General features: G+C 43.8%; 1 protein-coding gene across 9 annotated transcripts in view; it reads right to left on the bottom strand.

The window, feature by feature from the left end:
* Positions 1-14,137, bottom strand: part of LOC148009476 (GTP-binding protein At2g22870-like) — a 73,133-nt gene extending 58,996 nt beyond the window's left edge. For all 9 annotated transcript variants that reach the window (XR_015689738.1, XR_015689739.1, XM_087673090.1 and 6 more), the window contains exon 1: positions 13,587-14,137. Coding sequence is in view for 7 of the 9 variants with exons in the window: in XM_087673090.1 (XP_087529216.1) it covers positions 13,587-14,028 (442 nt within the window). In the remaining 2 variants the exon portion in view is untranslated. The remainder of the gene's footprint in view (positions 1-13,586) is intronic.
* Positions 14,138-15,236: the final 1,099 nt, after the last annotated feature.

Raw genomic sequence — 15,236 nt, 5'->3', positions numbered from 1 at the left:
TGGTGATAATTGAACAAGTTAGGTTAAGTTTAAAGTATTGTCATTCTCGCGTTCTTCCCAACGCTTACAAATAGGAAAGGTGAGAATCTTTCCAAGTAATTTGTTCAATATCTTGCATCCCATGGTATACTCATCAATGTATACCTTCTTACTCCCTACAACAAAATGAAGTAGCAGAGAATAAGAATCGAGATACCTAGGTGCACGCTCAAAAGTAAAAACTTACTAGTACATTTTGGCTGGATACATTATGTGCCACATGTTTTGGACATGTGCCCTACAAGAGCCTTGAAGACTCTAATTCCTTACGAGGCTTGGACAAGCACTAAATCCTCTTCTCTCTCACATGGGACCTTTTGATCTTTGGTATATACTCATGTGCCTTCATGACAGAGTATAAGCTTCATAACAAGGTTGTCCAATGCATCTCCTCCTCACTCAAACAACAACTTGGTGGACAGCCACTCAATGGCTCAACGTTCAACCTGTTAGAGAGTCATTCCATGTACAGTCATGGGCAGAGCAGTACGGCAGCAGTGCAGTCACAAAGGATGCCACGTCAGCTGGTCGGACGTGGCACAGGTTGCTGCAGTCAGCTGCATTAATTGCAGCCGACCTGGTGCTGGGAATTTTCTATTGTTTGGCTAGTTATAGCCAGTTTGTGGCACACTATTATTCATTATTCCAGATTCTGATCTTGAGATCTGTTGGCTGAGACAGACTGTGCTCGGGCTGACGGAGATCGAGGTCATCAAGTTGGATACATACGCAGATATTTCCTCTGCCCCCTTGTGTATTTCTGCACTCTTATACAGCATACTACACCGCCGATTTTCTGTGTTTACACTCTCCTTTTCTCTCTCTCTCTTCTCTCTGTGTTCACTCTCTCTCAGTCTTTGTCCTACGCTTCCGCATCGCTACACTCTGACATGGTATCAGAGCAGTGAATATGGACTGACTGAGGGTTGAACCTATCTGAAGAGGAGATTTCAGCATGACACAAGGCTGTGTTTCCAGGATTCGAGGGCAAGCGGAAGAGCTGCGCATCAGATCAAGGCTGAGGCGAGCATGGGCATGCGGGAAAGGAATCTAATCGGTGAATTTGCTGCAGGTAATTGCTGTTCGAAGGGGAGGAAGGCTGCGTTTGAGGCCTTCCATTGCAGATTTTACCTTTTCATCGCCTCCCGCGGGTGAAGAAGGTTTGGGCAGCGGAGGAACCAGCCCTAGAAGGCTGTGTTTTCACAGTCAGAGGGGGCTGCTTTTGCGTTTGTGCAGGTATTGCAGGTTAATATGTCTACAGAGACTGATTTGGAGCTCCAGGCGATCATGGACAGGAAGGTGCCTGTCCTACCAGCTCTTCCATCGGATCAAAAGCTTGATGGTGACAATTATCGCATCTGCCGGGTAATGATGTTGGCCATTTTGGAGTCTTATGATTTGGCGGAACTGGTGATGGAGGAGATTAATAGGCCCTCGGTGAGGGATGAGTCCAAACTCTCTTCCAACGCTCGTGCAGAGTTGACCAAGGCCCAGTCTCATTGGGGCAACAAATTGAATGCCAAGATTCGATCTTTTCTGTTTCTGTCTTGCACTACAGCCATGATAGCTCACATCGAGCACTTGATGGTGGCTCAAGAGATATAGCTAGAGCTCAATCAGATGTACAACCGGATGACCCTGATAAAGAGGGTTTCTTTGGAGGTGCAAATGCGGACCTTGTCCGTGAATAAGTCTTCTTCGCTTCGGTAACACATCAACAAGCTTCGGCAACTTCAGATGCAGGTTCAAAATGCGAGGAAGCCTATTTCCTCCGAAGACATGGCAATCACTTTACTATCCCAATTACCGCCACGATTCAGTACTTTTTATTCTACTCTTATTGCATCAGGGCGGGAGTCGACTCTTCGATGGGAAAAGTTGGTTCCTATAGTCTTGGACCAGGAGGAACAATTGAAGGGACAGAATGCTTCCAAAACGGAGGCATTGGTTGGTCAAGCCTCTCAGAAGAAGGGGAAGGACCAAAAAAAGGACAACAAATCCAAGAAGGACAAGGAGAAGGAATCAACTTGCCATATTTGTGGAAAGACCGGTCACTGGAAGAAGGATTGCCCTGACAAAGACAAGAAGGATACCAAGAAGAAGGACACGAAGGATTCTGGAGTGGTGGCTACACCCTCATCAACTGCTTTTCTACACTTAGCAGTCATTGAGGACTCTACACCGAAGACTTCTGATGCTGCAATGACAGCTCCCTAGGCTCGAGAGTGAATCGTGGACAGTGGTGTCTCCTGGCACACGACTCATTCTTCCGTTGGTGTTGCTCATTTGCGACCTTCGCGTGGGCAGATTCTCATTGGAGACAGCTCTTCTATGTCTATTGCTGCGTGGGGTGAGATGCAGCTTATTCCAGATGGACGTGGTGATACCCACACCTCTAAGGTGTTGCATGTGCCAGGTTTGGGATATCATTTACTTTCGGTCCATAAGATTTGTGCTCTTGGCCTCTTGGTGGAGTTTGACAATGATACTGTTCGAGTCCTTGATCGTGGATCGAGGAAGGTTCTCTCTGCAGGGTATGAGGAGAATGGCATCTACAAATTGAAGTCTTCTTCAGCTCTTACTTCTCTTCTTCTTACTTCTCAGACACCGTCCGAGCTATGGCATGCTCGGTTTGGCCACCTGAACTACGAGTACCTTCGGAAGGCGTCGCGAGGGTCGTTTGTCCGAGGCTTGCCGAATATAGTGGTGAGCCATCAGCCATGTGTCTCCTACATTCGTGGAAAACGGGATGCAATTCCCAACAAAGCTTCTAGGCGGTCTACTTCACCCGTGGAGCTTGTATCTACGGATCTTTGTGGCCCAATGAGGACACGTCCCTGAAGGGGAGCTTGTACTTCATGTTGATCGTAGATAACTACAGCAAGATAACTTGGGCCTATTTCTTAACTTTGAAGTCGGAGGCTTTCTCTCACTTCAAGGATTGGCTTCTCTTTGAGGAGAATTGTTATGGCCGGTGACTGAAAACCTTGCGTTCAGACAAGGGAGGTGAATTTATGTCTAATGAGTTTTCTCGTTTTTGTGCAAATAGGGGCATTCAACAGGAGTTTGCTAACACCAACACTCCCCAAGAGAATGGCATTTTGGAGCAGAAAAACCAAAGTGTGATCGAGATGGCACGCACCATGATGGAGCATCGACAGACATCTCAGTTTCTGTGGCCGAGGCAGTGGCTACCGCAGTTCACATCCTCAATCAATCTCCCACTTCGGCCATTGACAGGATGACACCTTTTGAGGGTTAGTTCAGGACTAAGCCTGATGTCTCTTATTTCAAGATCTTTGGGTGTGACGCTTATGTACACATTCCGAAGACACAACATGATAAGTTCGAGTCGGCTTTCCGACGACAGATTTTTGTTGGCTATAGCTCCCAGTCCCAAGGTTATCGTTTGTTTGATCCCGTCAAGCAGGATGTCTCCAAGAGCCGAGATGTGCGGTTCGTGGAAGTTTAAGCCATAGAGGGGGGTGTGGAGCACCCCGTCCTTGGAGATCCATGGGAGTGTTGGGCTGTTAGAGAGTCATTCCCTGTACAGTCATGGGCAGAGCAGTACGGCAGCAGTGCAGTCACAGAGGATGCCACGTCAGCTGGTCGGACATGGTGCCACATGGCGCAGGTTGCTGCAGTCGGCCAGTTTTCTGCAGTCAGCTGCATTAATTGCAGCCGACGTGGTGCTGGGAATTTCCTATTGTTTGGCTATTTATAGCCAGTTCATGGCACACTATTATTCATCATTTTAGATTCTGACCTTGAGATCTGTTGGATGAGACACACTGTGCTCGAGATGATGGAGATCGAGGTCATCAAGTCGGATACATATGCAAATATTTCCTCTGCCCCCTTGTGTATTTCTGCACTCTTATACAGCATACTACACCGTAGATTTTCTGCGTTTACACCATCTCCTCTCTCTCTCTTCTCTCTGTGTTCACTCTCTCTCAATCTTTGTCCTACGCTTCCGCATCGCTGCACTCGGACACAACCTCTGTGGAAGAAAGAGCAACAATAGGTTATCACTTCCTACTCCAAGAAATAACATCTCATCCCAAGGTAAAACAAAAACTTATAGTAAATCTATGGGAGTCTATGTCACCAGTCCCATTTTGAAACTATCCAACCTATCAATAAGATCCCCTTTCCATATAAAATCCCATGGATCGTGATTGTGAAAAGAATACCTTAGCATTTGCAGAGAAAACAAAAAGCATATACAAACTCTACTTAAAAAACCAGACTCATAGAGAAACTCAAGAAAACTCAAAAGAAAAATTTGTAGAGTAAAGGAATGAGTGAGTCTTGACTCTTGAGCCTTCTCGCTTCTCTCAAGACTTGAGTTCTTACTTCTCTCGAGCCATTTTCGTTTCAATTTTCAGCCTGAATGTAATATTTCCGCGTGATCGTATCATAAATATTACTTCCCACACGCCGTGCAAACCCTGTGAAAAGGGTATCTCTCGCATTTAAAGTATTGGCCGCGTAATGTGTGAGCCGCACGAGGGAAATAGGGTCCTCTGCGAATGGTAAATCGAACCGGGTGTTCAAAACCGCAAGCCGCACGGAAACACCCTCTTGGGAGGGGCAATTTAATTAATTAAATGCAAATTTTTTTATGTTTATCCCTTCCCCCCAGCCGATGCATGGCTGGAGGAAAGGGAGTGTGTGGGGGGGGATGGGAAAGTGGGGGTTTGCATGGGAAGTTCCCCCACGTGGGGGGGAGACCCCTTCCCCACACTCTAAGGCTATAAAAACACCCCCTTGATGGGGGTGTGCTGGGGGAGAAGGAGGAGGGAAGACTCTGTGAGGGAAGTCGTGAGAAGGGGGAAGAGGAGAGAAGGGAAGGCTCTGTGAGAGAGGGAGGAAGCTCGTAGAGGTCGCCGCCTCGCTGTCGCTGGGTCTGCCAGCCGCCATCCTGCCCCGCCAGCGTCGCCACCAGCTACCACACCGCCGCCTCGCTGCTGCTGGGTCCGCCAGCTGCCATCCTGCCCGCCACAGTCACCGGACTGTCTCCAACCGCCGCCACACTGACACCCCCCTTCTTCCCACGTGAGCTGAAGAAGAAGAAGCTTCTTTGGAAGCTTCTTAGAAGCTTCCAAAGGGGGCCTCCATAACCCCCTTTCCCACGGCAATTTTCCAACTTTCCTAAAGGGTTTTTTTTTCCACCCATTCCCAAAGGTCCCGTCCCACCCCAATTCCGGGAAAAGCCCTCATATCCCTCCCCGGGACTTCTAAGAAGAGACGGCGGAACCTTAAAGACCACCGCAAGATCCATCGAGTGATTTCCGCAAGAAGGGTTAAGCCGCCAACCGTCCGAGGATAAATACCGTGCCGAATTCGAGTTTTTGGAAGACTCCTAAACGTTCGTCGCAAGCACCATCCCGAAGAGGAACCCTCACGCATCCAAGGATAAAGGCAAAGGCCAGAAGGTTGCTCGTTAAGGCAAAACAATCCGTAGGCGACGAAAGCAAGTTCAGAAACCTAACCTACGTGTGCAATGGCTCCAAAAAGATCCCAAGAGGCGACCGCGGGAGGCTCGACTCCAAATGTGCAAGTGGACATCACCCCGACACCACAAGTCCAGGTTCTTCCGTGTTAATTCCGCATAAGGAAATGATTAGGCGCGCTTAGGAAGGGAATTTCATGTTTACGTTTAAATTGAAAGCATATGGAAATTGAAAGAAATGCATCTTTTGAACATTATGAAAGATTGAACGATTAGAGAGTTAGATGCATGTAGATGGTACCTTATTAAGGTAAGGAATCTAATCCTAAGCAAGGAAACGGAATTTATATGTGCATTACTTGCCATCCTAGATATGGTGGATTAAGCGTATATGCACATTAGGTAACATACCTCCCATAATGATTTCATAGGGAAAGGCTAGCACCATAAGGTTTCATTCGGAAAGAACTAATAGGGTACTAAAGTGAACGTATGACTTGCAAAATAGTTATAAGATGGAATAGAATAACACTAGTTTCGCTTGAGTATCATCAACGACTTAGTGGCTAGGAGAATGTTAGGAATTGCGTAGTCGTCATGAGAAAAAGGTCAATCATTAAGAGCCGTAATTAGGTGTGAATGCATAAAATGAAAAAAGGTAAACAACAAGGTTGTAGGAACGACTATTGACGTAAGACCTAATAGGAGGTCCTAGGAAAAGTTAGTAACCAAATTATCGTGCACCAAGGAAAGATTGTATGATTCGCTCAAGACAAAAACTGTGAACCTAAGGATCATGATGGAAATCCGACGGAGTTGCATATTCTAGAACCATGAGCCAAACCTAATTAGAAATGACTTGAAGGATACCCCAAAATCCGGTTACTCGGCTAGGGTTAAAGACCCGTGGTCGGAACACTAAGAAACGAATAGGAGGATTCCGTAGAATAGATGCAATACTTGCGCACAAGCCGCAACACTGTATAATCTTGGAATTTGTCCGCAAAGAGTCTTGTCATCTCTCGAAATGAGGTTGACAAGTTATTGAAGGAAGTTAATTTATTGAGGATGAGTAATCATCCTGTTATTCACTTTTCTTGGGAAAAGTTTGCCAAGGAAAAGGAAAGTTAAGTATTTGCCTTGAAGCAAATGACCGACAATAAACTAAAGCGACTGGGTCGCTGGATCCTGCCACAGCAAACCTAATGTATTGGAAGGGTATGACCCTAATCCAAGAATAATAGGAATCTTGCTAAGCTGCAATTGATTCCGGATCGAATGCGGGTTGCATTCGGAGATAAGGAGTCAATCCTTAACAGTTTGCCAGCCAAACGACCATTGGAATTTGATTGTACTTGTAACAGTTAGAAAAGCACTGTTTGCATTGTTTGCTCAATGAACTAAAGGAGGAAAACATATCTAAATGCTTCAGGTTGAAGGCCTGAAGGGAGAGGCAGCTTCAGTTACCCCCGACTGCCTGCCTAACCCTAACCAAGGGGGTTGTGAACCGCGCCGGGAACGTGGACCAAACCCGCCGTGAGAGGTCTCTCCGTTGAGTTCTGCTTGGAGCAGGAGGACGCTTGGGTGCCAGGGGGGGCTCTGGCTGTAAATCCCTCGCCTTCCGGGTCCTGCACAAGAGACTAACGTGACTCGGGATTGGATCTCGAGGCCCGCATACTAGTCTACGGGCGGAAACTTGGGATAGTAATCACAGGAAGGATTACTGGATAGCCTTCGGGCGGATTATGAAAGCGCCTACGGGCGGGAACTCCTTGTATTTCAAAGATAAAAGGATAAAATGATAACAAAGAAGTTGTTTGACATTGTTTTCTTTATGTCCTGTGATAAGATTACGTGAAGGAATCAGTGCCTAACAGGGTTAATCAAGGAAGCTGTTTGTAAATGTCAAACTAATGTGGTAGGTAATTACATAACTAAAACAAACTGAGGAAAGTGCGGAGGATAGACCATGGGTCTGTCCTACGGATGGGTGGTCCCGGTTAGCCGGGAACTTTTCTCAAGGTCTTCAACAGACAGAGGATGATCGTCATCACCGAGCAAGAAAGGAGAATGATGACTTAGAAATACCAATTACCTGATTCAGGCTGTTTTAGGGGAACGGAATGGGACTATGCCTTTTGGCAGAGAGGTCGAGCCTTGCATCCCTCTCGTTTCCCATTCTCCTTGAACCAAGTGCAGCATGAATCCGCTTCAGACCGGGCGTTCTGCGTAAAGTAGTTCGATCAGGTCTGACGCTAGCCGCTGATAGCAATCGACCAAACAATTCCGTTTGATCCTAAGTGGGAAGCGCCCAAGACACTTCCGTTACGGGGCAGACGCGGAAAGTCCTAGGTTGCGAAACCCGCAACATTCCATGGGAGTGCCGGGTGGAGTTGTCTAGACAACCTTTCCGATGGACTGCTAAGACGTGTCCTAGAGGATGTTAGTGGACACGTTACACTGAAATAGCTTCATCTTCCTGCCCCGCTCGTCGGATTGGTGGTCGAGGAAAAAGGTCCGATGATTGGTCATGGTGGAAAGAAGTAAATGCTGACCGCCCATTGAGTGGTGGAGGATCTCGACCATGGACTTGCAAGCTTTGCCCATATAAGCGAACTAGTGGAGCAAACAAGGTAATCCATTGAGCCGAGCATTTGTATTTCAAATTTTTATTGATTTTAATTTTTCAAAGTTACTTATATATTAGAATATGGAATACCAATTGCCACTTGCTCCATTTTAATATTTATGCATAATCAAGTCCGAGCTCATCTCCTACATGAGTCAAATTCAGAGGTACAATTTTGTCCGAATGTGACCTTGGAGAAGCAAAGAGAGCTTCGTGACCGTGTAGCAAGTCAACAAGCTTATCTTGCATCTAGACCACGACATGTCGTAGTTTACCCTGCAACTTTTGTGACACCATCCCCATCAGATGTATCTATAGCAGGGTTAGTATCAGGAAGTGCTACCTCCACACCTACTGTAGGCATTGCATCGGCCATGGCATCAACAGCGCCACATGTTTCACGTAGACAGAGCACACTTGATGCTAGTTGGGATCCCAAGAAGAAAGAAGAGGTGGATACATTAGTGGCACGCTTTTTCTATCATGATCACATTCAATTTCGTGCAACCAGGTCAGAGTATTTTAAATTGATGTGCAAGAAGACTGGTGAGTATGGCCCTTTGTATGTACCTCCATCATTAGAGACCTTACGCATCACTTTGCTCAACAAGGAAAAGAGCCTTGAGCAAGCAGCAGCGACTAGAAAGAGCATGTGGGCTAAAAATGGAGTTTCCTTGATTGTTGATGGTTGAAGTGATACACGCAAGCGATCCATTCATGGTATGGTTGCTTATTCTCGTGGGAAAATATATTTCATATCTTCATATGATGCATTGGGGACAGGAAAGTCAGCAGATGTACTTGCAACAGAGTGGGTTACAGGTATTGAGGTTATTGGCCCAAAGCATGTTGTGGGATTTGTTGCAGATGGAGAGCCTGTAAATAGGGCAGCAAGTGCTATTATCCAAGGATATTATCTACATATCACAGTTTCATATTATATGGCTCATTGCTTGAACAACATACTAAAGGATATCGGTAATCTGTCATGGATTGCACCTATCATAGAGCAAGGAGCTCAAATGGTTAGCTTTCTTTTGAATCGCCAGTTTCTTCACCATCACTTCTCTTTGCAGTCGAAGAAGACACTTTTAAAATACTTTGATACCAGATTTGCCTTTAACTTCTTGATGCTAGGCAGGTTAAGAGAATGTATGGTGCCTTGAGGCAATTATTTCTTAGTGATGAGTTTACCTCATCAATATTGGCAGATGCTCCTACAGGTATCTTATGCTTGGAGAAAGCAAATAAGTCCACTTTTTGGGATCATGTAAAGCGGATAGATGCTATGGTATCACCTATTGTACATTTATTGAGGATTATGGATGCTATGCAACTTTGCATTGACAAGGTATATGAGACTATGGATAGGCTAAATGAAAAGTTCTAGGAGCTAGCACCGAGGCATATGAGAAGATACGTCATTTAGTTGTGACGAGGTGGAACTCCTATAGCTCACCCATGCATGCAGCTGCATTTGTTGTGAATCCTGAGTTCCAGGGCAAGGGTCAGGATAATGACACTGAGGTTATGGATGCATGGAGACTTATATTGGCTCGTCTAGTGCCTGCTGATCATGGCACTAGACGAAAGATCAAAGATCAGCTTTCATATTATAGGACCTTTTGGGATTTTTTTGGTTGTGGGGATGCACAGGAGAATCGTTGTAAGATTGGGGCAGCTTTGTGGTGGGAGGACTATGATTCGGATGGTCCTTAGTTGCAGCAACTAGCCATCCGTATTTTGAGTCAGTCAGTTAGCTCCTCTTGTTTGGAGCAATTGTGGAGTACATACGCTCACATTGCTTCAAAGAAGAGAAACCATCTTGGTGTGGAGAGGGCAAACGATCTAGTATTCGTTAGTGTTAATTTGAGGATGCTATGTAACAGTATAACAACAAAGCCCGATCCATTCACAAAGTGGAAGATGCAGCAACAAGAGAAGACACATGCTGATGTTGAGGGAGATGCATCAATTCATGGTACACATGATGATGAGGCTGGCACTTCAAGAGTAGCTAGAGTAGCCTAAGATCATGATGATGATCTTTGATTTAGTTTACTTATCATGAGTCTCATAATACATGACACATGTACATTATATATGATATTATGATCATTAATGACAGTGTGACACTTGGACTGTTGACAATTGTGCCATGCCGATATTATATTTGTACTTAAGTCTTGCAGTCTTGCAGTTATCCTTTGGGCTATTTTGGCATGCCTCATTTTGCTTCAATCTAGAGATTAGACTTTATATTTGTAGTCTTTTTTGGGGCAATGAGCATGTTCTTTCAAAGATTAAACTTCATATTTGTAATCTTTTAAGTTTTTTGGCAATGGGACCATAAGCATGTTCTTTCAGCTTAGACTTTAAAGTTTAGTTTATTGTTCATTGTTTTATCATTTATGGCATATGTATTATGCATTTTATAATTTATAATTGAATAGCTTACCTCTTAAGCCTTGTAAGTTGCAATTTAATTTCTAATGAGTAGTTTTAGAATGATCCATGATATCTTAAAGTTAAAACTTAAAATGATTTGTCCTTGTGGATTATATACCTTGGTTTTAAGTTTTAACACTCCAGAGTCCACATGGATTATGAGTGAAATATTAAATTTTTTTCATGAATTTTGATTTTTTAAATGTCGTTCCCGTTCCCACATCCCCGTTCCCTAGGTTTGGCGTCCCCATCACCGTCCCTATCCCCGTTCCCCATTCCCTGTTTCATGTTTCTATGGCTAAAGGGCAATAGCTAGAGATAACCATGGCAGCAAGTTGAATGAAGAGGACAGCATCTAGGACAAAACACAGCTTGAAGAAGTCACTAGGATGAAGGCAATAGCTGTGGATGGCCACGTCAGAGCTAGAGGTGATGGTGGCAACAAGCTAGAGTAAAATGCAAGTTGGTGAGGTTGCCAAACTCATGGACGTTGTGACTGAGGATTACCATACCAATAGCTAGATGAGGCGCTTGATGGATGGAGGCTAGAAACAACCAAGGTAACATACAAAACAAAGGATGAAGCAAGTAGCTCAGTAATCTCCTATTTATAGATGTAGATCCTCCCAAATTTTGGGTGTTTGCTTCTGGGATATGGAATTCGGTCATTTATTAGTTTTAGGGCTGTTTTAATGAGCTAATTTAGGTTTAATGTGTAATGCATCTTTTTTAGCTTAACAACCCCTCTTAGGCCCCAAATTGGAATCAAAAAGTGACTACAAATGTAGCTCACCCTATGTTTACCGCAAGACGTCCCACCCACAAAGCAGCCAAGGTATAGGTCAACGGGTACACCTTAGCTAACCGAGGACCTACCAAGTGTGAAGATATGCTAGGGTTTGCACTGAAGTAACACAACATGTACAACCAAGACTAAAACACAAAGACTCAAACAATAAAAAGTAAAACTCAAACCCTAAATATGAAACCCAAAATGCAAATGCAAAACTCAAACTCAAATACAAAGACAAACACAAAGAGAAGACACTCTAAAGTGAATGAACAATGTAAATGAATGTAAGAGTGTACAAAATGCCCAAAGGCAGAGCAATGCAGTGTCAAAGAGTGACGTCCACCAGAGACGGATCCCAAGTGTTATAACCACCAGTCAAAGATGAGAGAGTACTGAATAATGAATGGCAATAGGCTGGCCACCAAAACACAGCAGTCAGAAGTTGAATTCTAGTAAATACAACAATGCACCACAAGAGAATACTAAAAACTAGTTACCGAAGGCAAATAACTATCAAGCCACAATAGGATAGATATATACTGATGTAGGCGGCCTGTTAGATAGCAAAAACACAAGTACAGTACCAATCACCTAGTGGGAGAGAGAGCAACAACCTATAGCCTAACATTAGATACTAAAAACGCAGGCTGATCAAGTGCTACGATGACACAACACATGGAGACCTCCAAACGATAGGGTAATGGCTTAAAACAAGCCACCTGGGGCTGGATAGTGATGGGTTGCAATCGATGATGGGCTGAACAGCAAATGGTAGGTGGCTAATTGGCTAAAATCTACATAGTAGAGTGAGAAACTTACACAAAAGAATCGGGCTGAATGATGGGCATCCCATCTATTTATAGATATTGAAGGGTACCCCAAAAATTAGGCTTTTAGGGAACCACTGAAACTCTCTCGAACCGCACATCAATTTTATGTTTTTCATAAATTAAGTGTATTTTGGGATTATTTAAAGATGCTAATCAATTGTTAAGCATGTTGTAGCTCAACACCCCCTCTCATGCCCAAAATTGAGCCCAAAAGGAAGGCCTGCAATGTTTACCCCAAGGCGTTCCACCCCAAAGCAACCAAGGTATTGGATAAAGGGTGCACAATGGCTGCCAGTGGCTTACCAAGACTATAGAGACGATAGTTATCTTACCAAGAGAGTCCAAGTAATCACCCTAGAGAGGATAGGGCATCGAAGAAAGGGTACTCGAATGGCCTACCAAGCCGTACAAAGGCAGATGGAACCACATTGAGCTTTTGTTGTTGTTTTTGTTTTTTTTGTTGGAAAGTTAATTTTCTAGGTAGCGGCCGATTAAGTAACATTGACCCGGGAGATGAAAGTAGGGATGGTATACCCAACACATTACAAAACAATACAAGCTTATCCATCCACCCAAGGATATCAATGACGAGAAAAATGTGATGGAAGTATTATGTGAAGAATGATGGTGTAATCCACCAGTGGAAACAGCTTAGAATCCGTCACATGGTACTCTATGCAATGGGATGCATAGCATGCTACATACTAAAGAATGCTCATACAGTAGGTGCCACTTGGAACCTTTGATCACTCAATGACTAAAGCCCTATAAAAGGACTTCCTGACTCATTTGTACCACATTAGCACTTGTGACATAAATATGGCCCATTATCCTACTAGTGCCAAGCTTGAGGGTAAGCATGTTTGGTTCCATGGCTAGGTGGTGAGTCTAATGTCTATTTCATTATGTTTCTTCTACATGAGTTTGGCTTTTGTACCATCTATTGTGCACGATTGACATTTCAACAAGCTCCAACATTATCCAACACTCAACAAAAACCATCCATAATGAGAGTTGTCTAGAGCTCAAGAAACTGATCCCTCGGTATCACAAAGGGACACTTGAAAATAACTTAAAATCCAAGCCTCCACCATAACAATCCGATCACAAATGCATTTATACAAGGAACGGTGAGCAAAGCCGCCATCATTTCAGACCAATTTAGTCCAAGGCTATTTTCCTCAACAAATCTCTATGGCGTGCGCGCGCACACACACACACACACATCCATCTACCCCAAACTATTTGCACCTTCATAACCAAAAGAACGAATGGCCAGTTGAGACCCCTACCCCAAACAATCTATCTACTTACAACGGATCACCATACGGAACATTACATACTTAATTGATTAACTCATGCTAAAAGAAACGAATGGATAGCTGAGACCTGGCGTCTTGGAGGTTTTTGCGAGCCTTTTGCGTATAAGAGCATTGATGAGCGAGGACTTGCCGACGTTGGACCTTCCAACGACAGCGAACTCGGGTAGACCATCTGACGGGCATTGATCCTCCCGGAAACTGCTCTTAATGAAGCAGACCTCGGCCACGGCCTTTGCTCCTTTATTAGCAGCAAATGACGAGCCGACGAAGATGTTGGAGCAGGGCAGTCTCCTCAGACCTGCAGTGGATGTGACCCCGGGGGGGAGAAAGGCATCGTCTTCTTCTTCTATCACCTCCTCGCTCTTCCTCTGCTTCTCCTCCTCCCCCTCCTCTTTCCTCCTCGGGCAAGAGACTGTCGAAAACGTCCTCAGGTCCCCGGCTCTAGGGTTTCCTCGGTAGGTCGAACAGACGATCAAAAACCGCTGGCTAACCGGCCATCGCACCAGCATGATGTCGATGCCGCTGCATAGAAACGCTCCCTACCTGCATGAGGCCACCAACAGGGACTCTCTAACAAATGAAGGTATTAAATTATACCAAAGGTCAAAGGGAAAAAAGGTTTACATGTTTCAGAACCATATATAAGTTTTTATCTTTATCCTTAGTCTTTTCTCATAAGCAGAGTTGTATGGGAACACACTTGGTGGGGAGAGCTGTTAATTGTGCTTCGCATGGTTGGGATCATTGCAAACCTCGCAAGGTTACATGTGACTCAGTTTGCAAGAATTGCTCACCAAAAATCAATGAAACTATACATTTTGCATGCAATAAACAACCTGCTCCGTACAAAATGACGTATTTTTTCAAGTCACTTGAAGGTGTGATATAAATTCTTAAATTTTTATACAAGCCACACAATTCATTCCTTTTAAATCTTCATTTCCATTAAAATTTTAAACAATGTATCCACTAGTGCTATAGCATTGGCTTGTCATTATCCATTATGCTCTGTGTGAAAAAGCGCAATTGTGAACCTCGTTAGCTTGTTTGCTTCAAAAATATATAGACAATACTATTAAAAGATTTGTTTCTTAACCAAAAAAAAATCTCACATTTCAAGGATGTACGATGAGATATTGAGGAGGAAACATACATATAACACGCACAACCATATTCAGGAGCACACAATCTCAAGTGATGATCAACCTCAATTTTCAATGCTCGAATTAAATGCTAATAACTATTATATGTCCAAAGGAAAACTATCACGTCTTTCAAGGACTCACAATGCAACTAGTGTTAAAGAATTATAAATGTGATAATGCATTTAAATTACAAGCATTAAAAATCGAATGCCATCAAAATGCATCGTAATATATGAACCTATGTGCCAAGTGGAGTACATGCAACTCCAAACCAAAGATGTCCTCATGTAAAGTTAGATGCTAGGCAATGCAATGACAATGACCCCTTGTTCCAAGTTCTAGCTATATTGCCGTTTAACTCTAAATAATCAATGTTACTCTTTCTTCCAAAATATTGAAGTGTATTGTCATTTGTCTCAAGGGTTGAGTATAGATTAGCTTTAACATGTAGTTGCATCATTTGGAGAGAGAGAGAGAGAGAGTATTTAAACAATTAACTCATCACATAATATAATTATCCACCCAATCACTTAAAAAGACTTACAACATATTGTTTGCAAAGTTGGTACCAA

Source organism: Lygodium microphyllum, chromosome 30 (genome assembly GCF_053477565.2).
Source record: "Lygodium microphyllum isolate KBCC chromosome 30, Lygodium_microphyllum_v1.1.10, whole genome shotgun sequence".
Lineage (NCBI taxonomy): Eukaryota > Viridiplantae > Streptophyta > Polypodiopsida > Schizaeales > Lygodiaceae > Lygodium > Lygodium microphyllum.
This window is presented reverse-complemented; position numbering and strand designations above follow the sequence as displayed.